The sequence below is a fragment of the Astatotilapia calliptera genome, chromosome 1 (genome assembly GCF_900246225.1).
Source record: "Astatotilapia calliptera chromosome 1, fAstCal1.2, whole genome shotgun sequence".
In the NCBI taxonomy this organism is placed as follows: domain Eukaryota; kingdom Metazoa; phylum Chordata; class Actinopteri; order Cichliformes; family Cichlidae; genus Astatotilapia; species Astatotilapia calliptera.
In genome coordinates, this window is record NC_039302.1 from 18,322,289 (window position 1) to 18,348,108 (window position 25,820).

The 25,820-nt window shown below is 41.7% G+C and overlaps 1 protein-coding gene and 1 long non-coding RNA gene across 2 annotated transcripts in view; one reads left to right on the top strand and one right to left on the bottom strand.

Annotated features, from left to right (window-relative positions):
- The window catches only part of LOC113022258 (uncharacterized), a 136,472-nt gene that overhangs the window by 47,013 nt on the left and 63,639 nt on the right, over positions 1-25,820 (top strand). The gene's annotated exons all lie outside the window — the stretch shown is intronic.
- lmo1 (LIM domain only 1) lies at positions 21-24,313 on the bottom strand. Its single transcript, XM_026167447.1, has 4 exons — positions 23,435-24,313; positions 9,672-9,885; positions 2,038-2,163; positions 21-539 (listed from the first exon to the last, which is right to left on the bottom strand). The coding sequence occupies exons 1-4, from the start codon at positions 23,454-23,456 to the stop codon at positions 434-436; spliced, it is 468 nt and encodes a 155-aa protein (XP_026023232.1). The 5' UTR covers positions 23,457-24,313; the 3' UTR covers positions 21-433.

A 25,820-nucleotide genomic window follows, 5' to 3' on the forward strand; every position in this document is an offset into this window, starting at 1 on the left:
AAAAAAAAAATCTCACTATGAACATTTAAGAATCTTTAATTCACACTAGTAATAAAATTGCATTACATTTCATAAAATAAATGTTCCAGTTTATATATACAGAGAAAACAGACTGTACATACCCTCTAATGAACCATTTCTTAAAGAAAAAGAAAACAAACCTGAAACAAATTTCACAAAACATACAAGCAATACAGTGCTCAGCTAAGCAGGCACAACTGTACATCAAAATTTGTAACTGCTCAGTGTTGAGGGGGGGATGTGGGAGGGGCAAAAAGTTTAACATTTACAATAGAGTCCTTAGGGACTGATAAAGGGGTCTTAAAAAGTATTGCAGGCAAGCAGACAGACGCTTGTCTTTTTTCCAAGTGCAGCGGAACATCCATCTCGTGTGTAACGTGTGGAGCCGGCTGTTGCTGCCGTCGGGGTCCAACTATTGGACCTGTGTCTCAAAGCTCCCATTCAGCTGACCTTCCTCATAGTCCATTTGACACAAAATCATGTTGTTTTTTAGGAAAAACTTGTCCCCGACGCAAAACCTGTTGGCACACAAAAACAAAAGGCGAAAAAAAAAAAAACATTGTCAAAAACAAAACGAAAACAAAAAGATGATTAATGCTGGCATCACGACAAAGTGGTGTGTGTTTGTTGACTGGTTGACTCTGCTCTGGCAGTGAAAACGCTGCGTTTAGGATCAGCAGGTACTGATGATTCTGTTTGATCGCACCCATTTGGCTCGAGACATTTTACCTCATGCGCCGAGACCGCGGCTCGCCAGATTCAGAGTCTGTTTTGATGGCCATCGTAAAATGTGTGGTTTCAAATAAAAGTAGATTAAAACCCTAAACAGTTTCGAATCAAACAGACACAGGCGCTGGCACCCAATGAAAAGCAGGTCAGCTCTCCTTGGCCTGGCAAAAGCGGCGGTGGCGCCGCAAGAGTTTCCAAGGAAACTCTGCCACGGGGTTAGCTTTTCACACACCAGTTTAGTTCCGGTGCTCGAAAACATTTTTCCTCCAAAGTCTCACAGTCAGTTGGAGAGGGAAAAATAACTCATAGCAGCCTGCCCCACTGATGTTCTTCTGTGTGCTGCTGTTTGTTTGTGTGACACAGTGGACACAGCTCCATAATGTGACTGAAGGGGAGTGAAGATAAGAATACAGCTGAAAATGGCTTGGCTTTAGTAATGTGCCAGGCTGGTAACACAGTAAATAAAGCTGGTAACGGTCACAGCCGTGGCAATACTGTGCCAGATGAGACCTGGCTTTGTGTCTGCCAGCTGAGAAAAGAGACTGCAGTCATAATTCCCTTACAGCAGGTGTTCACTATGGTAACTGAATCTGGTCTGCAGAAGGTTAATGGGCTTGTGCTGTGTGGAGGAACAGGGTCACAGCACCCCTGACAAGCATGCAAAGGACGTTCTGCTTTCAGAGAGGTGCCATTACTGACAGTATATTAATGGGAAAAAGCAATATTTGGCTATGTCATATTCTGTGTACATCATACCATACAGTAGGCTTTGTGCTTGCTCCAATTCTATAATAGTTCCTATCCCTTAGGAAAACGCCATTTCACACCTGTGTCTATTCTCTTTTGTGCAACAGCACAAATCTGGAGGACGTCTTTTTTTTTTTTTTTTGTGGCTCCTTTGCCTCCTCGGACAAATGAGAACAAAAGCTAATTTTACATCCCATTGGCTTAAAAGATTTACAGATCTAGCCACAAACAAGGACAAAGTGCTGGCAGCGTGACATAATAGAAAATAATTAGCAGGGCATTACAAATGCAATGCAACCTTGATTCTTGCAACACAAGCCAACCACAATTTACTCCCCCCACCACCAATTATAAACTGTGGTCTGCAATAATGGAATGAAATATAAAATTTCTTTTCCACCTGAGATTATTTTTTAAGAGCCTCGAATATTTAAGCCACTGGCCATTTTAACGCCCTATTTTTGTGTGTGTGTGTGTGTGTGTGTGTGTGTTTTTCTTAAATATGCAATGTTGTTGTGCAGTTATGACCCCCATTCTTACCTCTGGTTACAAAGCTGACAGGCAAAACAGTCCAAATGGTAAACATTATCTCTGGCTCTCATCACCATTTCAAAGGCTGGGATCAGTTTACTGCAGGCTGCACAGTTCCCCGTTGTACCAAAGAGCCTGAAAGACAGAGCGCACAGACAGAGATTAACCCACCTTCTCTTTACCTAGATGCAGTAAAGAGAGCAAACAAACACGTAGCAAAATGACAGCAAGAAATGTAAAAGAAAGAAGTTCAATAAAAACAGGGGCTTTCACAGGAAAAAGGGAGTGAAAATCGAATTGAAGGCAAAAATCTTTCTTGGCATCCAGTTGGTATATTTGTTAATGAGAGTTACAAACATAGATCTTAATTCTTGGCTAATGATCTAATTATAATGATCACATGGTTTTAATCTCCTTCTTCAAAGAATTTCCCTCTCGCACACTGCAAAAGCAACGAAAACAGGTCTGAGGCAAACCATTTGAACTGCTGAAAGTTTTCTTCTTTCAAAACAAAACTACCTAATGAGTCTGTCTTCAACCAAATCCAGCTGGATTTTTTTTGCACATGAGGCTACACTCTATAATGTAGTCATAAGTTCAAAAAGATTTCTGTTACAAGGATTCAGGCTCAAACCCTCGCTCTCTCGCTTTTCTCCGTCTTCCTCTTTCATTCAGAGAAGAACCTGAGACAGTGATGGTAGATGCAACCTTGAGGAGTTAACTAAATGTTTTACAGTGAACAGACTCACTGCTCAAACCTCACTGCGGCTTGTTTGGGCTTATTAGATAGGAGCCAAATGATAAAGGTCACAAACACAGCAAGGAGGCACTGGTGTAGATCTCCTCAAAGCCAAAAAAAAAAAAAAAAAAGGAACCTCAAATGCTTTCCCCAGTCAGATTTACATTTTCATTTTCCAAGCGCCTGCCCCTATGTTTAATTTGGAGATTCTGAAGCACAGATAGATTTATATATTCTGCAGCAGGAAAAGGACCGCTTCACAGCTTTGCAAGAGGGGATAAGGCAACAGCAGATTGTCATTCCAACAGTATGTTAAACTCTTTTCCCCCCCAAACTTGTAGAGCTCAGACAGAGGAGTCCCCATGTTGATATTCTGCCTCGTTTATGCGAGTCCCATTCAGTTGCTTTCACCTTGTTAAAGAAAATGTCTATCCAGCAGCTCTGCTTCTAATTAGGGGCCACTGCCCCAGAGGAGCAGGAAAGACAGAAACAGAGGGAGAAAGGTTGTTATGTTCCATGAGAGGGATTCACAGGGTGTTAAACTGAAACATTGTTACAACTGGTTACTGTTTCAGTAACAAAAAGGAAAAAAAAATACTGAATGTTCTCATACAGTAGACATCTGCCACCCACGGGGTGCTCTGTAACTCAAAGAATGTTTTCCCCCCCCCTCTTTAGAGAGACACAAAGACTTATCCAAACAGCTTTAAAAAATTGCAATCTCACACATTCAGTATTGATCTGAAAACAGAGCAAATACCAGTGCTACAGAACCTGACCTTGTTATCACACTATTCCAGCATTCATATTACAAGACATGAGTGAGTTTGTGTGGACAAAGCACAAGTATTGGCAACCGTGAACTGTTGAGTTTCCAGCTTATAAATGAACCCCTTTTCTCTCTCTCTCTCTCTTTTTTTTTTTAACCTGGATGGAAAAAAGAGAAAACTCCAGAGCACCCAGAGTCATCATGACATTCAGAGACTCTTCCATGTAGTGAGCAGGTCATAGTGATGTCCTTTCTCTCCCTCAGGGAACCTAAGCTATAAAAGAGCCTAGAGAACCCTTGGTCATTTACAGCAATTGACATGCACACACCTATAGCAGCCAGAAGGATTATTCTAACCCATCTCCATTACACCCTGCTGGGCTGCAGACATGGTGCTCAGTTGATACATACAGGTTGTGAAAACGCCTGGTGGGGAAGCCCAGCTTGCTCCTGACACCAAGTTCCGCCTTCAGTCAGAGCAGCGTGTCACATCTGTGGCTACTTTTTACTTTGCGGCTACATCTATACTCTCCACAAACCAGTAATTCAAATAGTGTGGGTATAACCTCTTTTCCACTCTATTATGAGGGTTATTTGAGCTCGTCGTTGGATACGAAACATTTACAACATAAAGCCTGCAGAACCTGGTAAACACCCACGTCTTTCAAACTCCACAGTGAGAAAGTATTCTGCTAATGGCACCAAAAAGGGGTTAGAGGCCTTCAGTATGGAAGGACGGTAACGGCTCTCATAACCGGTCTGTCTTAAGCGTCTTAATAGTCTTTCGTGCTAACCTGATTTCCTTATCAGCTTTGTGATTTGAAATCGCAGGCAGATATTTGGCACAGAGAAGTTGGAGTGCAAAAAAGTGCTCTCGGTAATCGCTGTGTCCCACTCATACTGTTCTTCAGCCAACAGCTGACGTGTCTGGGTTATAATGTGGCATCAACATATGGCTTAATTGAGCCCCTTGTGCTAAAAGGAGATTACAGGCTGAGTGAACTGTTCAGCACACATTATACTCTTTTCTTCCTGCTCCTATGAAACTAAAAGGCAGTCAGAGAGAAACACCACTGTAGCAGAGCATCCTAAGTAATGAGTTTCATACTAAAATGCAATGTTAGCCAACAGATCCCAACATATTAGCACAAAAATGAAGACGCAAGCTATTCAGAGTCACCTTTAACTTGTACTTAAGTATAGATTGTGTGTGATCAAGGACTCTGCAATTATACACAACATGTGTACTACAACATATATAAAACTGCATTAATTTTAACCGTCATTTTTTATAAACTTGACATGCTTCACCGCACCCAAACAGTGCATTCCACGAACATAAGCTGTAAATGGGTTTTGTTCATTAATTCATTTCATTTAAAGTAGATTTTCTTTTTGTTTGAATAGACTATTTTTGGAGGAATTCGAATGCATTGTTCTGACACATGTCCCGTATTGTAGGAGTGCAGTGGCTCATGCACTTCAATTTCCCTGGCCATTTGGATTAAATAAATCAATATTCTCTGAAGAAAAGTGTAAAAAAAAAAGAAAGAAAAAAAAAAATCAACATCAACACCATTTTTTCAGCATTTATGACTGGCAAATTTCTCCAGCTTGTAATGCACCAAGGCCTGTGTGCTTTGCTGATCAATCATCGGTATTGTAGCAGGGTTTGTAGCAAGAAGCCCTCTTTTAAAATTGAACAATTCTGTGGTTCATATAAATGGATTAAAGGGTTAGAAGTGTTGATTTGGATTGCTCACCACAGCCTGTGACGCATTCTCATATGGATTTCTAAATGGCATAATGCAGTATAAGTAAAAGCAAGCTGGATGTGCTTATTAGATGAGTGTTGTGTTTTTGCAAACTTAAAAATGTTTTTACTGGCAGTAGCGGCAGAACTCAAACTGAAGTGGTAATGCTTTTAGGTATAAATACAAGTTACGTTTTGATAAAGATGTGCTAGCATCCTGCTAAATTTGCTATTGTCGATGTTTTGCAGTTATTACTGTTAAGTCTTAATCTTTGTGGAAAAGATCAACAATGAACATTAACCTTAGCTCTTAAATAAACTGGCCGAATCTTATCGTAACCACCTCGTAGTACCGCATCAACCAAGTAGAGCACTTTGCTTTCAGACTGATGGCTTGCTTTTGTTTCTTAAGTAGAATAGGAGGCAGAGCCTTCAGCTTACAGTTAGGTCTGGGTCAGGTGACCCTAAATCCTCCCTTAATTATGCTGCAATAGGCCGAGGCTGATATGGGCTTCCCATAATGCACTGAGTTTCTTCTTCACTCACTGTGCACTTGTACACACAGTGTGTTTTTTGCCCCGTCTTTTGTCCCAACCGGTCGCAGCAGATGGTCGCCCCTCCCTGAGCCTGGTTCTGCTGGACGTTTCTTCCTGTTAAAAAGGAGCTTTTCCTTTCCACTTTCGGGGGTTGTTTGACTGATGAGGTTTTCTTTGTATTATTGTAGGGTCTTTACCTTACAACAAAAAGTGCCTTGAGGAGACTGTTGTTGTGCTTGTCACACTTGCATCAAGTGGTGGCTTGTGTGTGCTACTCTAACACAGCTGGAGTTCACAGGTCATTGGAGAAGTTGGTGATCAATGCAAATTCGTATAATGGCCTTGCCACCCCATAGTTTTGCAATATGGGGTGGCAAGGTAAGAAAATGTTAACGACATTGTTGTACCACTGTTGTCGTTCCATATTCTACGACATGTCTTCAACGCACACTGTGATGTTTTTAATGTGTTTTTTGCAGACTGAGATTAAACATTTTATAATTAAATATTTCAGACTGCTAAATCTAAGGGTGGCAATGCCGGGGGTGTGAGAATGTTACTATAATGGCCATGAAAGAAAGACTCTCTATGCCAAACGTACATTTTTACTTTAGACACTGATCACCAGTCTTGGTAAGTATTAGGATCAAGACAGCTTAAAAAACCTTAATATATCTGCAGTATAATATGCAGCAAACTGTATTATCAATAAAGTAATTTTGTGGTTCATCTAATGACCATAATTGACACCTTTCAGATACACAGTGATGAGTGACACCTTAAATTGCATCTGTAGACGAATAGATATGTGTGTCTCTGCTTAACAATGCTGAAATTACTCTTATCTCACCATCTCAAGATTATAGGCTTTGTTTGGATCACTTGCCGTCATTATTATGGCTTAGGTCTAATTATATGCATGCTGACTTTGGGTTTTTAAACAATTTAGTTGCATTTTAGGTTCTTAACTTTATAGAATTTGTATACTTGCCTTATCCCTGCTTTCTACCATCTTCAGTGCAGGGGAATGAAGCCTATTCTCGACTCCTTAAAAGAGCTCCTATTTAGTAGCTAAAAATGTAACTTTGTGTGCTGGTGTGGGATGTTGCGAGCAAAGTTGGACGGCAGGAACATAAAGGAGCTCTCCTTCCTCTGTTATTGAGTTATTACAATGGGTCTTTAGAGAAAAGAGGGCCTTCTTTAGTTCTTTCAACTCGCTGCTTTGCTAACTTCAAACCCTTAAAGCTCCTACAGTGCATCATCTGCCTCTCTGAATTGCTTCTCTCAGATTGGGCTGTGGCTCTTGAAGTTTTCTACCTGTTCTCTGAGCTCTTTGAGACTTCCCTGCCTGCATAGGGTTTGTCAGATTTCATAAAAGGGAAAACTGTTAATGCATGCGTCGCGTGTTCTGACCTTCCTCAACAGTTGTGTCTTTTTTGAAAGTGTAAACCTCTGTACAGATCTATCTCGCCTGAAAAAGAAGAGCGACTGTTTCACTTCCTCAAGGAGTAAGAAGAAGACTGATCTGAAAAACAGTCACATCCATGTGGAGCCATCCTCTATCACATTGCTATTCAGCTGGTTTTAGGATAACTTATAATGTCCATTATCTTGAAAACGTTTTCCTCTTACAGTTAATTACACCACATTTTGATAAGTGGCTTACTATTATGTCCACTCTAATATATGAAACAGAATATTGAATTATTTCTAGCTTCATGTCCTGATGATCGTATCATCACTATATATACGAGGGGTTAAAGGTTTTACGACTTCACCAAAAGACTGACAATAAAGAAAATGCTTAATAAAGCTGCTATTCTTACAAGGAAGTCGCTTACAAAAAGAAAGATGCAGGGAACTGACATCAGGTGGATTAAAACTAAACTTTTTGATGGTGCATGGTTTTGAAGGGCACGGGAGGACACTGGCTGAGGTGAGCATTTTGTGTGTTTGTGTGTGTGTGTGTGCGCGCGCTGGAGTGTAATATTCAGTAAAGTGTGGGTGCATTCAATAAGTTGCTAATGCCACTGAAGGACAATCACAGATGGAGCTCCTATAATAATTAATGTGAGCATGGCAGGGTTCCAAACCCTGGGAAATAACCAAAGTGTGTTTGATCCACTGCTTGTATTTAATGAAGTGCGGGAGGCTAATTCAGTGTACAGATTTAACTTCATTACTGCAGGTGAGCAGAGCCTTCGTCTTACTACAGAGAAAAGAAGGAATGAAAAGGAAACCGGCGCTGCATGGAGACTGCATCACCTACTTTCAAATACTCTGGTCTCTCAAACTGCCTCTTTCCTATATACGCAAGGCAAGGGTTTTAATTTGTTCCATAATAGAATTCATCTCGAGCATCTCAGCCATTAAGTGTTCTGCATTTGTCGCAGGCTGAAGAGCAGGCGAGTGGGATGGATTTCATTAGACAATCTGGGGCAGCAGAGGAGCACAGGAAGCTCTCTACAGCTCCGTCCTTTTTATTCTTATTTTAGTATTCCTAACTCTTGATTCCATATGTCATTCTCTTCATTTCATCCCTTCTGTGAACTCTACATCTTAGTGGCCTAATGTGCGAGAAAGCTTTTCCTTCTCCCTTTACAGTGCCAGTAGGCACTTATGGCTTCAGGGTTGAGGTTGCTGTCCTTTCAGCTGATGTATTTTACCAAGTGAAACTCTGAGCTTCATCATTTTTGCCTTCTCTCGGTCATTTGCCCATTTATTATTACCTCATCTGCACCATCTGCCCCTTTTGGGGGAAACATCAGGTCTTAGTCAACCTCTCACTGCATCTTAAAAGCATTAACTGTGGGTGGGGACTGATGGATGGTAATGGCCTATCTCAACGTAACATCCCTAAGCACCTCGCAAGTGGGCTGTAGGCTTCTTCCAGGTCGAAGGAAGAGCTGAAATAAAAGTGAAATGTCATTAAAAGGCATCAGTGAGGTAGAGGAAAGCCAGGTTGATTAAAGCTCTCTGTGCTGAATTTTAGTGGCTATTTAAGTGATGCTGCTCTTTTTTAATTTACCATCTTAAATTGGAATAAACTAATCAAAACTTAAATGGGTAGCAGTAAGAGATAAAAGTGAACACGCTGTGAGACAAGGAGGCAGAAGGAAAATGGAGAAAGGGGAAGGGGGGAGGACGGTGCAGGGCAGGGTGTTTCGGGAGGAGGGGCCTAAGGCACCGGCATCTTTAAGTCGGCCCCAGGGGGATTCCCCCTCAAATAAATGGTAGGGAATGTGACCTAACGCCCAGGAAATGGTCATGTTTAATTTAACAAGCAGATGGCAGGGGTATCAGAAAGAAGGGGTGGGGGGGGGCAGCACTAGTGAAGCAACAAGCCTGCCTGGAGGTTTTTCACAGCCTACAGTGCTGATACAACCAAAAACATGTCGTCATGACAGAACTCTAGTTCATTGTTCATGTAAAGAAGAAATATATATATGGTTGTGTGTCCACGTGGTTTATCGTAGATGTTGGAACTGTGATTTGTGTTTGTGGACAAATTTTTTTTAAATAAAAAAGAGGAAGAAGGAAAAATGGTGTTCCAAAAATTGCCCGTATTTTTCTCCTTATGCAAAACAAATTAGCCTTCACCTATATACATTCTGTAAAAGAATAAGGCGTTAACCTTATCTGATGGAAATTGATTTTAAAAGTGTTCGCGACTCATACTGACAAAGCACAACAAACCCTACCGGGAGGGTTATATGCGAAACTGAAAAGAGAGGAGGGAACAAAAAAACAACAACTCTGCGATCCTTTTAAGTAACACAATTTTTGGAACGACATCGCTTTTGTGCTTGTTGTGAGGGGAGAAAGGTGATTGTGTGTCTTTCTTGCCTCAGGTAGTCCCTGCGACAGAGGATGAGGTTGGCTTTCGTATAGAGGGTGGAGCCCACCTCCCCCAGGCGGCAGTCGCAGCAGGCACATTTGAGACAGTCCTCATGCCAGTATTTGTCCAGGGCCTTGAGCAGGTAGCGGTCTTTAATCTTGCGATTGCAGCCAGCACACCCCTTCTGTTTCCCTTTGGGCTGGACGGAGAGCATCGGCACACCTGTAGTGATAAGGAGACAAACAGCCACGCGTGATTTACGGCCGGGGAACACGAGTGACTTTTCATGTTCTCTTTTTGATAAGCTGGCTGCTTCTCGAGGCGTCTAAGCCTGGCCTCGCACACGGCCACAGCACACTGCCTACCTGCTTCATATGCATTAAAGAAAACATTCTTCCATGTAGATAGGCACACAGGTCACATTGGACAACAAAGCCTCGACTTACTTGTTCCACTAAGAACATGCTGTAATACAAAAGTTACATGATCACTGGCAGCAGGCTTCAGAGGACGGAGCACGTCTCAGGTAGTTCTCAGAGTTATTTTGCTTACCGAGGTATTTACAACAAGCTGCGTAGTATGTTAGTGACCTATCATTTCATCAAAGCCCATTTCACTCAACTGTCCACAGCTGTAAAAGCTCCTTGTGGGCTTTGTTTGGTATAGATTAACATTAACCTTTTAAAAAGCCTCTGACCACAAAAACGTTGCTACCAGACCCCAGTGAGATATGTTATGGCCTAAGTGCCTTTTAGCACACGCGGGGACACACACACAGACACGGACTCATATACACACGTGTGTGCGCACACAAATTGCCAACACACACAGTGCTCCCTGCTCAGAGCATTACAGCCTTTCCTCCTTTTACACTTATCTGTACTCATGTGTCTGCAATGAGCGAGCCTAAGTTACCAAACTCGCAAATTGCCCTGCTGTCACACAGGTCCCCTTTAAGTGCGCCTTTTAGCCTCCTAAAGGACAAATAAAGTCCATTTAATAACTGCACTAAACACTAATAGTCTATGTGTGGTTGACATTTGTGTTTGGACTAAAAGCCCCCCTCAGGCCACTGCTGGTACAGAGGCAGGGGTGCGCAGCTCCCCTCTGTAGCACTAACAGGTCTGCCACAGCTGAAAGCACAAGACAACAGCTCTTAAGACACTCTCTCACACACTGAGCTATTGATCCATCTAAAAGAACACACAGTGGACGCCACTTGCCACTCTACTTTCAAAACACATTTCTCTCCCTCTCTCTCTCGAAAAAAAAAAAAAAAAAAGACTGGACAGTCTGCAACATGGGGGGTCAGGCCAACATTTTGTATGTGTGGGCATCTGTGAAGGGCCCCATTTTAAAGACGGGTTATACAGTTTTATATGAAATGTCACTGTTGCACTTTAAAGTTGTGCATGCGGTCCAAACACACACACACACACACACACGCAGGCGTTTCTCAGGAATGAAAGTATGCAAACATGTGACATATTGTGTAGTTGTGTTATGTTACGTGTGAATAAGGTCATCCTGTAGTTGGATCCGTTTTAACTTCTGCAGTTTACTGAGCGATACACACAACTTCAGCTGGTAACAAGGGACTGCTTCGCTCCGCGCTGTTTTTCTCAGCTCAATCTGTCAAGTTCGCTCTCCTTCACAGAAATCTTACACCGCTTTTCAGCAGAACTTCTTTGGAACAGAAAATCATTATCATTCTCCCTGCCTTTTTTCTCCTTCTTTCACATGCTCTCACACGCAAGCAAGTGGACCCACAAAGTACCTCATTGGATCCAGATTTGCGCTGCAATTTTTTAAGGGCCATCCGCACATCAATAATGCTATGACTGTAATACAAATAGCACCCCCCCCCCCCCCTTTCTTTTTTTTAAGGAGGTGAAGGGAATTGCAGGGCTTGTTAGTCAAATTTATGACTTTGGTTTATATGTCAGTAAGTGCTGTGGTGGTGTTGAGCCGTCTTATTTCTTTATCAGAAGTAGAAAGGAGAGGCTAATTGGTCCAGTGCTGGTGATGTGAGCCATCAATTAGTGTTCTGCCTGCCCTCCAGCTCCCTCGTCTCCCTCCTTCCCAAAACAGACCCCTTGAAGCTGCCGCATTAGGATCACAAACCCTGCTATAAATACCAATGTTCAGTGTAAATGAAGCTAAAAAGCTTCAAATTCAAGCCACACTGGATAAGGGCGGACTCTTCTACCTGTATTTCATGGCTTGTTAGGGGAGCTCTCTGCAGGTATGCCAACAGTGCTCGCCTGACAGGCTTCTACAGAACTAAAAACAGTCTTAATGAGGAGAGAGAAAATGCCTGTGTGTGTGTGTGTGTTTCAGAGGTTGTGCAAAGAAAAATATAGAAGTTGCTGCATTTCCCTCAGGGATTTCAAAAATCTTTAATTTGCCTTTTATGACACCTAATTAGTTATTCTACTCAAAATCTTTGCTTTAAATAAGAGAACTAATTATACAAAAAGGTCGTTCCTCCACCTCCGGAGGGCTACTCGTAATTGGTCGAGACCACCACCACTCGCAACACTTCCCTTAAACATATCGCGTGTGTTTTACATCACATTTGAAAAGGCCAAAGCTTAACCCATCATGGAGTTACTGTGTGCTGCTCAACACTTTTTTTTTTTTTTTTTTAAATAAAACGCTTCTCGGCATCATTAAGGTGACAACACAGACTGTTTCTTCATGTCACTGAGGTTTCTCTGTTTCTTTATGCAGATGTCCCGGTCCTTAGGCCTAACTAAGAAAGACACCTCAGCAGAGGAGCACCAAATGTCTGCCAAGAAACCAATATGCCTCTTCCTTGCAGCAACACTGGGGAGGGGGAAAGAAAAAAAACCCCCAAAAACACAAGTTTGATGTCTTCTACCAAAGCAGCCTCTGGAAAACTGCTTTAATAGTAGTGTAGCAAGCAGTAGCTAAAACCTACTAAACAAAGAGCGGTGACAGAAAAAAAATGATTGTGTAAAGTAAATGTCTTTTCAATTCCCCTAATGCCATGAGACATTTTCTTGCACCTGTCACCACTCCCGGCGCTCTGTGAAACGGTGGAGTAGAACAGACCCTCCAAAGCTTGCCACCTCCCAGAAAGAAAAGCTGCATTATGAAAGGAAGCAGCAGACTAGGAGGCAGCCTCCACTTAATCCAATCCATTTAACAGATACAAGTGCCACTGACCTTCCAGTGTCATTTGATGTTACCAAAAGCATGCCTCTCCACATCACGATTCATTCTCCAACAAGGGATGCATTTTACCCCTCAAAGTGGAGAGACAGCACTTGGCCTGCCAAATATCCTTCCTGAGGAGAAATTTAATTTGCCATTAGCACTGTGTGAAAATGCCTGTCATCTCCCTCTTTTTCCTCCCCTTTAAAGATTGTATCTTTCAGGAATATGTACAGTTAGTTTTACTCAAGCCAAGCAGTCTGTCAAAGCATGTATTTCCCATTATAGATAGCATCCGATTTCTGTTACCCCATTTACACTTCCATCTGTAGAGCTATCAACAAAATCACATCAGTCCACTAACCTTTCTGATATATTTAAGGTTTTAAAAGAAAACACTCCTGGATGGAGCACTCAAGGAAATACAGGGGAGGAAAATGGAAAAATACAATTATCACACAGACATGGGAAAACCTGTAAAAAAAAAAACCCCAAAAAAACCCTACAATTTGCCCCAAACTCCCTTTCCCCTCCCCATCATTACCATTAAAGTGTTGGTTGCTATTTTAAAACAAGTGAGCAGGTGCTTGAATGGTATTCCGCATACACTAATTTATACGAATCCCGGAGCCACCATCAGCTCTGCTGTGTCATTTCATGCAGACTAAAAGGAAGACTGGTTAGTCTTGTATCAGCTTCTGTGGGCGTAAAGGTGTGGGAATGATAATATTAGTCTGAATAATCACCTGCTAAAATCAGCACTGTTTCTTCTTATATTAAATTTACAATGAAAGAAAAAGAAAACTTGACAGTAAATGTTTATTCACTAAAGAACTAAACTGATTTCATATCAGAAATAGCTTTAAAACAATATAATTTTAATGTTGATTAGCCAGTTGTCTCATTTGATAGGGAAACGAACTCACAAATTCACCCCTTCACTAGTCAACTGCTGTACATGCACACACACCCACACCCTCCCAGTGGAACAGCTGCTCTCACAGGCACTCAACCTTTAATGGCAGAAAGGACAGTTACATCTGCTTCTCTGTTTGTTAAATGTCTTTTGATCAATTAAAAGCTCTGACGCCATGGTGCGATGCAGACTTTGCTGGTTCACGGGGAGGTAAAGGATCTTGATGAGACTCGCTCAGCCTTCCTGACACATGGGGAGGGAGGTGGTCTTTCAAGGAAGTGGAAGCTGGCCCTGGGTGGGCCTCTTCTTGGGGGCCCCTATAATTCCAACTCCCAGCTGCACTAAATAAGAACGCGTTAGCCACCGGCGTGGTGAATACACAGAGCGCGATGCTCGGGGAAATTAGATACTGTATTAGCAAATGATTGCATTTATCTGGAACAAGCGCATGTGTCATTATCCCCACCACCACCACCCTCTCCTTTATTCAAACCACTCCTGCACAAGACATCGGGCCGGATATTAACAGAGTCTTTAAACTGCTGCATGAAGTTACAAACGATGCTGAGCTCAAATAACTCGAAAAAGTGAAGAATAGTAGAAAAAAATCCAAACTTACTGTGCTGATTTTGGTCTAGTTCTTTATCCAAGTGTTTTGTGCTTCAGCCATGTTGTGGCCTTGGCATTGGAAAATAAAATTTGTCCCTGGGCCAAGGTGTCTGCTACTGAGGTTAATAGGCATCTCATGCAGATGTCTTGCTATTGTGCGCATAAATCAGCCCCTTTTCATTCAGCTTCCATCATTGCTGTAATTGAGTCCGTAGACGTGTTTTTATATCTCCGAGACAAAATACAAGACATCTGGTAATAATATCAGCTGGAATAGACATGTCAGTCGAAAGCAGAGTGATGAGCGCATTCTGAATGATAAACAAAATAAAGAACCCTGAATCATGTGCCTATCGTTAGCTGGCACATATGCAAGGAGCAAAAGAAGAGATATGCATGAACACGTGCATATGCTCTCTCGAATTAGGCCTAAGTCAATATTACATTTCATACTGGCTGTGTTTTTTTGTTTTTCCCCCCTCTCATAATTTGCTCTAAGAGCCTACTATGTTACCGTGCGGCATGCTACTTTTCCAGATGGTTGTGTATGAATGCTAGGGTCTGTGAGGTGATTTCTGGGACTGTATGCATGCTATGATTATGACATAATTAACACCCACAGTAAGTGGGAGAGAGCAGACAGGGCTGGTGCAGTTGAGGAGGGGACTGTTCATTAACAAGATGCACTCTCTCAAACTTTGCAGCTTGCTGTGGCTAATAAGCCCCGCTGAAACGGAGCCCAGCCGTCCCTTGCATTGACCCTGGCACTGCCCAGGATAAGGGAGGGTTTTGTCTCCTGGAATAATTGCTCTTTTCACATGTTACAAGTGTCCTGACCCCCACGGTCGGCAGCCACTTTCCCTACCATAATTACTCCTGATCCGCTCCAAATGAGTCAGGCACATTAGGGCTGCAATAACACTGGCCCAGCTTCAAGCGCGGCATGGGGAGTCTCAGCAGAGCAGCCTGGAACAGGGCTGCCTTTTCTCCCAGCCTACGGTCATTTCCATCACGTCAGAGGTGCATTTCTTACACTTGAAGTCAGCACGAAGGCCCTAGGCCCTTTTTCTAAAGGCTTACAGAAGGTATTGTTAGCTCCTGGTGCTCACTACTCACTGTGGTTTGGCTGCACACTCCATCCCAATTAACGGAAAACTTCATTAGGGTGCTTTTTTTCCACACTTTTCAGCCCCCTATTATTTTTAATTTATTCACATGGGGTTAATTAAAAGAAATGTATCACAGAGATATGCAACAGCTTTCTAATTAAATTCATTGCTGCTTTTTTTTTTTTTTCAAGACATGAAACTGGCAGAGTTTCCAAATTATTACAGAAGGCGACTTGTTCCAACACTTGGTTGCTCAGTAGTAGGTTGAGATTAGAGCTCTGCAAGGTAAGCTGTCAACAGCAGAAAGAGAGTGAGGGGGAAAGAATGAGGAAAAAGAAAATGAGAGTGGGGGATTAAGATGAATGAGGAGGAGGAGAAGAGACGCAAAAAACAGCCATGGTTTGATCGTGCAGTTTTACTCCAAATAAACCCCAAGAGAGGTCTTAAAGAAGGAAGACTGTCAGTGTTGACAGATCAAGGAGACCATTTGATATTTCATCCAGCCAATCACATGTGGGCTCACTATTGAGCTTTGTCTGCCGTTGGTCTAAGGTGTTTAGTTCTTGAAACCTGCCATTTTGCAGCTTTTCATTTAAGTGCAAGCTGTCAATAATCGAGAAGGTGAATGCATCTTCATCTCAGTTGAGTACAGTAGGCACAAGATCAACTGACATTTCCCCCAGAGTCTCCATTTGAGATTGAATAAAGTTTTTAAAAAAAAATCTATATATTGTCAAACTAGATACTTTTAAACCTTTATAGAAGAGGCAATCTTATCTGCCACTTTCTGATTCCTGTCAAGAAAAAAAGAAAGAAAGAAATCAAACCATTAGACCCGTCACAGCCACTTTCCGCCATCCGGAACAGAATGCACAAACACTTTTCAGTCCACATTAAAAATGCATTTGGAGATGGAAAAATGGAGCCCTCTAAAGTTTGTGTCACTCATGAGGTCAGGAAGTGATGTACGAAATCCTTCCCACTCCCCAGCAATTACTGCACACTTATTATTTCAAAGGATATGCCAGGAGACAGGTGTGCCATTCAGGGTCCTCGGTGTGTTGAAAATGGAAGGGAAGACGGAACACCATACTGTGGTGCACTATGTGAGGTTCTTTAATCTTGAATAATGCAAATTCCCCACAGGGGGCAGTTATTTGGCAGCACAGGCCTCTAATGTCATTCAAGCACCTACTCCCACACCTGATGGGGTAAATAATGAGGGAGGTTGGGTGCACAATTAGAGAAAGAGGTCTTCATGAAGAAGCTGTCTCGCAAAGTCAGGCCTGTCCCAAAACTCTCAAAAGGGAAACGCCATAGAGGATATTTGATGTTTCATTATGAAAATGGTCTTAATGAATACGTTTGAATACTATTTTATTACCCCGTAATATAAAAGAGCTATGCCATTCCCTCTAGGAGTAATTCCTGTTGCTGGCTAAAATCAAATGGCTGGTCAAATGAAATGTAATAAAATGAAATGAAAGGTAATGTGATTGAAACGGGGGCCAAAAGTGTCTGAGGAACAGGTTTAACTTTAACTTCATTGGGAAAACACACACACACACACACACACACACACACACACACACACACAAATGGCATTATTTGATCAGAAGCTGTATTTGCAAATACTCAGATAGTCAATATCAAAAGCCTAATCTAACTCTAAGGGGCAACAAAAAGGCTGTCTTAATCACGGGCTTTAATTAGCTATTTAAGATTTTATTACCTAAAGGTCAACCAATGAGGGGTTAGCTCTCAGCAAGTTGGCTCTTATTTAAGTGAAGGCACCCAGGCTCTTCTATTTACCAACAAGATAATTGCAAGATCTTAATAAAGTGTGACGGCTCCACCCTCCTTTCTTTTGGATTCCTCTATTTCATGCAATAAATCAGCTTTTAATTTTGATGTTTTGGGCATAAATAAAAAAGAAACGCAAGCATCAGTTTAAGTATTTCAATACGTGTCATTTTAAGCTGTGTAAAACATTAGAACAAAAAGGTTTATGGCAAATTTATGACAAAATTAAGTTGCCCTAAAAGAATCAAACTAATTTTTCAGAAACATTGAATCTGCTTAAATCTGTTTTCAGAAGTTGAGAGTGGAGTGAAGTTAGTCTGAAAGTTTAAAAGCCCCACTAGCAGCCCCTAGAGGCTGCGCTGCTCCTTACACTTACAGGAACAAAGTCTCTTTCACTGACCAGTGAACACTTACACCCTAAGAAACAAATCCGCACAGGCAGGGCCAGAGACAGATGAAAATGTACAACAATCAGGGTTTCTGCAAATGGAAATATGACAACGGCAAAAACTATAGAAGCGCGCATGCGATGAAAGGCAGCATAGGCTAATAACGCATTGTTGATTTCCAAGCACCTATTGGCCAATTTTGACGACTTTTAGTGAGGGCAGTGGCAAAGGTTTATCTCATCTGAGATCCGGTTTCCTGAATTTGTATGACTGGATTTGTGCTCATAGATACTGCGATGAAGGATTGAAAGATCAAAACAAACGGAGAGATTTCGCAGGTCTTTCCTCCCCACTGCTGTCAGACTCCATAATAAAGACTTTAACTGATCAAGCACACACATCCATACATATGCAATAATACTAAGTGCAATAATCCTTTCTGTCATCGTTGTATTTTTACTCAGTTGTATATAGTATTTGTATTTGTATTCTATTTTTATCTTATTGTATATTTATTTTATTTTATTCTACTGTATATAGTATTTTATTCTATTCTGTACAGCTGTGTACTGTATTTATTCTTATTGTATTCTAATTTTTTGCCTCATAACTTTTGCACTGTCCACTTCCTGCTGTGACAAAACAAATTTCCCACGTGTGGGACTAATAAAGGTTATCTTATCTTATCTTATCTTAAACAAAAAAAAACATATACGCAATTAGGATTTCTTTGTTAGCTTTGCACAAAGCATTAATAGCTATGAAAGTAAAAAGGAGGAGTAAGTAGTAATCAATATGTCATACTGATATAGTCAGTAGATTCTTTAAAATCTCCGAATAGGGTTTTGCGATTAAAAAAAAACACATGTATGCATACTTTTAAAAAATGTGCATCAAGGGATTAAATCAGGAGGGTTTAAATAAAATGTAGGTTAGTTTGATTTGTGACACAAGAAGGCGTTAAGAGGCTGATAGGATTCGAGAGTCGGGTCAAACATGATTCAGGACGCACCATCGTAATCAAACAAACATAAACATCCATTTATATTTCAGGTATTTCAGGTTTAAAATCTTTCCAAATGTCATTTAACCCCCCCCCCCCCATTGTAGCAAAGCTGCTGAAGAACGATAGTTGGTGGCTTTGTAGTTTTGACATCTGCTCATCTCAAGAACTTTGTTGCATGTCATTCGTCTCTCCCATGTTTCTTGTCTTCCTTTTCTAAGCCTATGATGACAGAATAGAGGAGAAATGATTGTTTTTCTCTCAGCGAGCAAAGAGTGAGCTTTAGTGAGTGCGGAACGACACACAAGCAGCAGCCGTGAGCATGCAACCGGTAAACAGGTGAATAAATAACTTCATGTTAAAAAACAAAACAACAGCAGGAAAAAAATAACTGATGAGATGTTGCAGGAAGTGTGTACATGTATGTTTGCAGAGGCATCAGTGTATCGGTTTTCTCCCCCCCCCTTGCCACGTAAACATGAGCGCAGTCAATAACTGCTGGAGGGAGTCGGCTTCACGGTGACAGGTAGCAGTGAGACTTGCTTTCAACAGGTTCAAACAGATGAAGCAGTATCGTATATACAGTGTATACGCATGTATTGTGTTAGTTATTCAATCAGTACTGACACCAGTAAAGCGGCTCATCTAATATTTTTAGATGTATTCTTCTGCATTTGCCTCTGAACTTGCACTAAGACACAAGGTTTCCCCCAGTGTCTGTGACTCATCTCAGCTTGTTAGAATATATGCAGATTTGGGAAAATGCTGCATTGGTCCTGCTCATTTTATACTGGCTGAATCTCACCAGTCTCGCAATATTCCTGCTGATGCTGAAAACATCGTTTTTGAAGTGAATAAAAACAAGCCAAAAACAAAAAAGGGGGTCAGACTTGGGACAACACAACAGGGATGGTCTGTTCTCTGTGATGCATGTGGTGGCAGCAGATCTTGTTGTGAGAATTTGTATGATAACATAGCTAGCATGTGGCCTCTGGCAATAATAAAAGGGATGCTCTTACAGCTCAAGAGTGCATAATTGAGTTTGTGTGCCACACTGATGAGTGCAGCAATTTACATCGGAGGCAGGTGGGCGCGCTCGCTAACACGCGTCTCTTAAGTCTCAGTTCAGTCTCTTTGAATTCCACTTAGATCATGGAAAGTGATACAAATCTCCCGCACTCGTAAAATATGAAACGATCAGGACTGATAGGGATCTAGAGGTTTTAGTGGTGACAGACGAAATTGTCTCTTGTGAGGCTTCTGCATTTGTAAGATCAGGCTCAGATTAGATGGAATTAAACACTCGCAGCTGAAAATTGTATTAATGCGATTTTGTGTGCATTTTTTTTTCTTCTGAGCTCAGCTAAAATGAATAAAGTGAAATGATTTACATGGACAGCCAAAACAGTGAGGGTGTAAGACTGTTGCTTGTCAGTGCAGGGTATATTGTGCTATTTACGCACATGTATTTTTTTTTGGTACCATTTTGTTACATATTTATAAAAAAATACATTTAAAAAAGCACTAGGTTACACTTTGTAAATGTTTCAAATACTCAACTGCCTCCTGACAAACTGTGTGTAAGAGGAGAAAAAGTTCAATACAGGCAACGCAGGTGCCTATAATAAAGCTTAATAAAAAAAAACGTACTGACTTAAGAAATATCAAACGCAGCAATGTGTTTGTAATATTGTTCAAGCCCTAGAGCACCAAAACCTGATGTAATTTCAATATTTGAAATGGGCAAGTTTAATTTTGAAGTAAGACCAAACCAATAAGCTGAGAAAATAGCAAATACGAGAGAGCAAATTGCATTCCTTTGTAAAAGTGAAAAGACTTAAGGAACATATAAAAGTAATCTCCAACTGGAAATTAGAAATCAACCCTCAGAAAGCAAATAACAGAAAAGAAATATTACTGTCCACTTTCTAAATCAATATAACATCGCTACAAGACAGTATTACCATGGTAACACTGGTAAAGAATGAAGCAATTCTTATTATTTCAAAATAAAAATCGGAGCCCGAAGCCCAAGTTTTATTACAGCAGCTGACAGAAAGATCGCCAGTCTGTATTCATCTGGAGCACTGCTTTTCAATCACATGCTTTATGAATGTACACATTTTTAGTGGACAGGTTGATAACAGGATCTTAAATTAACAAGCACAGGTAACTGGAAACTTGTAAGTAGCTGGAGGTTTTTTTTTTCTCCTGTTTTCTCCCCCCCGCCCTTTGGTTCAGGTCTGTAAAGAGTATACTGTAGTTATGGTAATGTTCAGCAGGAAGATGCCTTCAGCGTGGACCCACTTTCTTCTCCTGCAGTGTACGAAGAAAGAGAGAAAACGGCTGAGTTGCTTTTTCCACCCCTCTCAAATTATACGCAAATTGGAACCTCATATCGCAGAGTAAAATAAAATGTTGACAGTGAATATTTTGGTACATGTTGCTATTCATTGCCCACTATAACCTGCATATTAGGTCACTTCACAGAGCAGTGCCTGTGTTCCTACTGCAGTCGTCCTCTGTGCTCCCAGACTCAGGGCTCTGCCAGATAATATACATACAAGGATAATGACCTAATCATCTGAGAGTAAGAAGCTAAGTTTACACACAGTATCCACAGGTATCTGCATCCAACATGAAACCATTCAGGACGAGGATTTCAATGACAGCTGACAGGGGTGCGTCACAAATTTTATTTTACATTTTCGACTCGAGACAAACTTGCGCAGTGGGAAGAGAACTGGTATCAGTCACAAAGGCTCGTTTCTGGTAATTGCTTTTGCAGCACAAATTGTTGCAGACTTTTCTAAGAGGAGTCAGAGTTCAAAAACGGTCTGCCAAACAAGCAGCATCATTACTTTGTTGCCAACTTGGATCGCTGGCTTTGAACACGAGAACAGACACACTGATGATCTGTTTTATAGCCCGCGCAAGGACTGAAATATGAACACTTAGGCGACTCGCACACGGGCATAGTAGTACATCAATCAAGGAAACAAAAAACAAATAAACTAACAAAAAAAAAAACAAAACAGCAACGCAGAGTAAGCACACATAAACACACGTGTGGCCACCCAGACCCACACCTCCACTGCCACATACGCGTGCATCTGTTTGCGCAGGCACTAAGTGGATACATTAGACGTGAAGGTTGAATTGACAAGCCTATAACTTTGGAGCCAATAAACGCTAAGAGGCATCATAGAGAAAGAGACCAGATCCGAGCCGCTCTGCTGACAACCTGGCCAAAATGCTGGAGCTGCTGGTTGGACCCAGCAAATAAAGGGTGAAGCTTTTAGGCAATGAGCAGCAGGTGATCTCAGCTTTTCTGCAAGTCCTAATGCTCCTAAAAGCCTCTCTCCCTGGTTCTGTAATTGGGCATCAGTAGTTAATGTAGTATTGACTGCATTACATGCTCCTGTGCATCCTTTCCCACTAATGCCATTTGCATCACCTTGTACATTTACCATATTGCTTAGCCAATAACTGTTAAAAGCAATCTGAATCATGAATCATATAGGGAACTTTTAGCAAGACAGACATCCAAAGGAGACAATTTACAGTTGAGTTAATTTGAGTACATTAGCAGCACAACATAGATTCAGCCAGACAGACCAATTTATGTCTCTACCGCAGTCCTTTTATTGGTTTTTGGATGTGTAAGTGAAAGGATGCTCCTCTAAGATGAATGAAAGATCCATTTTCAAACATAAATAATGGGTTACAGATGCATCCATTACTTTTGGAGGAGGAGGAGTCCTGCATAAACTGGAGTGTACAAGAGAAATATCCCGTACTTTGAGAAATAACATGCACACACACGCACACACGGGGGAAAAAAAGAAGTGTTTTATGGTCGTGGTGGCTGTCAGCGTGCATGCCAGCAGGTGGTCTGTATTGTCAGCAAATCGACCTCAAAATACTCTTAAAGAAGTGACAGAATAAAGACATGCAACACACACCTACTTGGTTTTTAGTTCATCTCAATCAGGTTGTGCAAATGTGTTCAGAGCATATGCACTAAACAGAGCCGAATGTGACGGATGCACTGCACACATCTCAACATCGGCTTAATCCAAAATGGGACGTCATTAGAGGCGAATTTGATTTAAATTAAAATTAATTAGATTGCCTCGCCCATTAACCTAAATACATTGAAATAGATAAGTAATGCAAGTAGGCCTATTTGGATGGAAAGTGAGCGAACGCTGCACAGGCGCTATCCATAATTTGCAATCAAGTTAAAAGCACTCTGCTGTCATCTCCCATCCCGTGGTGATGTCAAAGGCTGCCTCGCCAACTTCACAGACGCAAAAAGCACTTAGGAGGAGGAAAGAAAAGAGGAGCCACATGCACTGCAGTCTGTGTGGAGTATCATCAAACTGTGGCTCACACGAAGAAAGACAAAAAAGAAAACAAAAAAGAAAGGCAAAAAAAAGCTACAAACAAATCCCGTTTATAATAAACTCTCCCTAACTGAACTGCAGTTTGGCATTTGTAGGGTTTTTTGTGGAAGAGCGCATCAACTTCGTGGTACAGAAAGCACATACGATATTGTTAGTTAACAAAAAAGGAGGGGAGGGGAAGAGAAAAAATCGCCCGGACCCCATCGTGACTGAATGGGGTTGAGAAAGCCAGCGTTAAGCGGAGGCTGCCGGTGCACAAGGTCCGGGGAAAAAACACTCAGTGTGTAAAATGTCACTAGTTTGCCGCGTTACTCCCTAGGTTATAGCATCCTACGGTGGTAGACGTTACTCACCCTCTTCCTTGTCCAACACCATCGTCCTGAGGAACGAGGAGTCCTTCCTCGGGCGATCCGTCCTCGGCTCCAGCAGGCTGCACCGCTCGGTGTGCTCACAGCTTCTCCTGGAAATGGCTTTGAAACGCGCGGTTGACTAGACTACGCCTCGATAAACCGAAACCCTGGAAAGATGAATTGCCGTCTGCGCGTTTTCTCCCTCCTATCAATAATAATTCACACACGGAATACGGCGATAAACACGACGAGAAACCCCTATCCGGACTGAAGTGCAGCGCAAACAAATAGCGATCAAACAGCGTCGGTTGCTCTTGATAAATTCCATGCGAATAGAATAAAAAAAGAAAAAAGAGGAGGGGGGCAAAAACAATGAAAAGCGATACAAATCTAGTGTCGCCTATCTGTAACTGTGCACACACGGTCGGATCAGACGCTCAGACTGAACGGCTGAGCTCTCCTCGCTTCTTAATATTCTCTCTTTCCCGTTCTCATTTGCTCCGAAACGGCAACTATATTCAAACAAATCCAATTGCAAATCTGACAACTGCTAAAAGCAAACTCGCGCCGCCTCTCTCCCAGTTTATGTGCCGCGCTCGCCTCTGCTGCTACTGAATAAATGCGCGCAGTTTCCAGAGACCCTCGGATTCCCCTGTTAATTAAATCAATTCATTATGCTCAGATCTGATTAGCAGCCCTTCCCCCCTCTTTGAATCAATTATTCAATACACAAACATAATTGCTTGTGCCAGAGGTGTCTAAGTATTAGCTTATTTAACTCCAAGGACACTAATTACCCCTAGGGCAAGGGAACTTTTCTCATTAATTCTGACAAAACACAAAAGCACAGCTAAGGGAAAGTGTGTGTATGTGTGTGTGTGTGTGCGTGTATGTTACTGGTCCGCCTGCCAGTCTGAATGTGCGCGATCGAGAGGGAGAAAGAAGGAGAGCGCGCATGCACCTAAGTTGGTATTGATGCACGTGCGCACGCACGCGGGTGCATGTTTCAGGGAGAATGAGAGAGAGGAAGAGAGACGTTGAAGGAGAGCAATAGTGCTTCACTGGTACAGTTTGAGTAAACATAAAACGCGCTCATTGTTTTTTGTTTTTTCCCCCTTCTCCCTACTTTTTTTTTCTTCTGCAGAATTTAATAGAAATAGCATCTAATTGTGGTCTGTTTAGCAGTTAATTAGTGTCCAGACACAGTTATCATACAGGCTGCAGATAAACAGTCGTTTCAAAAGACAGCACAACAGATGGGCTGCGTTTTTGATTAGTGGGTAGATAGAAGGTTCAGTTTCGAATCTGGTAATATAATTGTTGCCTGTTATTGCCAAGATGAAAGTGTTGCTGTTTCATGGTGGAGCCTTAAATAGCACCACTTTCACTTGCCCTGCGGAGACTGTTAACCAATTAAGGGTGAGATCCAACAAAGATTAGCCATTTAGGAGAGTAGAGTGGAGTATAGCTACAATAATGTAGGTTCGTCAGCAGCCAGCAGGCTGTCTGTGGTGTGAGCTTGCTCAGTCTGTCCTTGCCTTCTGTTACATTTTGCACACATATTACAGACCTCCTCCAGGCACATCATCATTAGCTCCCATATAAGCAAATTATTGTAATAAACAATAGCGATAATAATGCAATTTCTATTCAGAACTGTTTCGGAGCACATTTTAGTAACTTTGCCGTGGCGAAAGCTTATCTGTGAGATAAAACTTTGATGACGAAGCGCGAGCTAAACTGCACCGGTTTTGAGTTGATTATAGGTTCCGTTTTAACACTAGTTTACAGTGGATGAACTATGCATGTTTTATTATGCCGTAATTATCCTGCTCTGCAATTGAAATAAACATTTTATAGGCCGTTCTAATGTGATCATGCACTACAAATCTAAGGTATAAAGCTGACTGTACATGGCCCGTAGGGGTAATTTCAGTTTTCAGCGCAGCAGGCTGTGGTGAGATTGGGTTGGCCCTCAAATCAATGGGCTGATCCTTCTCTGTATAGCGTTCTGGCTGACACGCTTGACTTTTCATCTCCACGGTCACATAGATTGATGACTTATGACCGAGAATGTATGTTTGCTGACCTCTAGCAAAGTGAGTGACACATAATTAATCCAATCACACGGAAAACTGGGAAGGAAAGGGGAAGAATGGTTCAGTATCATCAGGGCTCCACTTCAGGAAGTGGAGTTTTGAATGTGAACACCATTATGTGGATTTCTGTGGATCTGACACAGTTGTTTCACTAGAGCCTGCTTGCTATGAAAAATATCTTGTAGATGAGAGGTGCCGTGTATCTTAAAGTCACCAGCTTGGTCATCATATTTTAGTTTCGTATTTGAACACACCGGGACCCTTTTGAGTCCATGTTATTGCCATATTTG

What these genes read in the sequence shown, in the direction of transcription:
- lmo1 (XM_026167447.1), bottom strand. Translation starts at nt 23,456, where the DNA reads ATGGTGTTGGACAAGGAAGAGG. An exon ending in GGTGTTGGACAAGGAAGAGG is followed by an intron (nt 9,886 to 23,434) that starts GTGAGTAACGTC and finishes TTATCACTACAG; the next exon opens with GTGTGCCGATGCTCTCCGTC. An exon ending in TGTCGCAGGGACTACCTGAG is followed by an intron (nt 2,164 to 9,671) that starts GCAAGAAAGACA and finishes TCTGTCTTTCAG; the next exon opens with GCTCTTTGGTACAACGGGGA.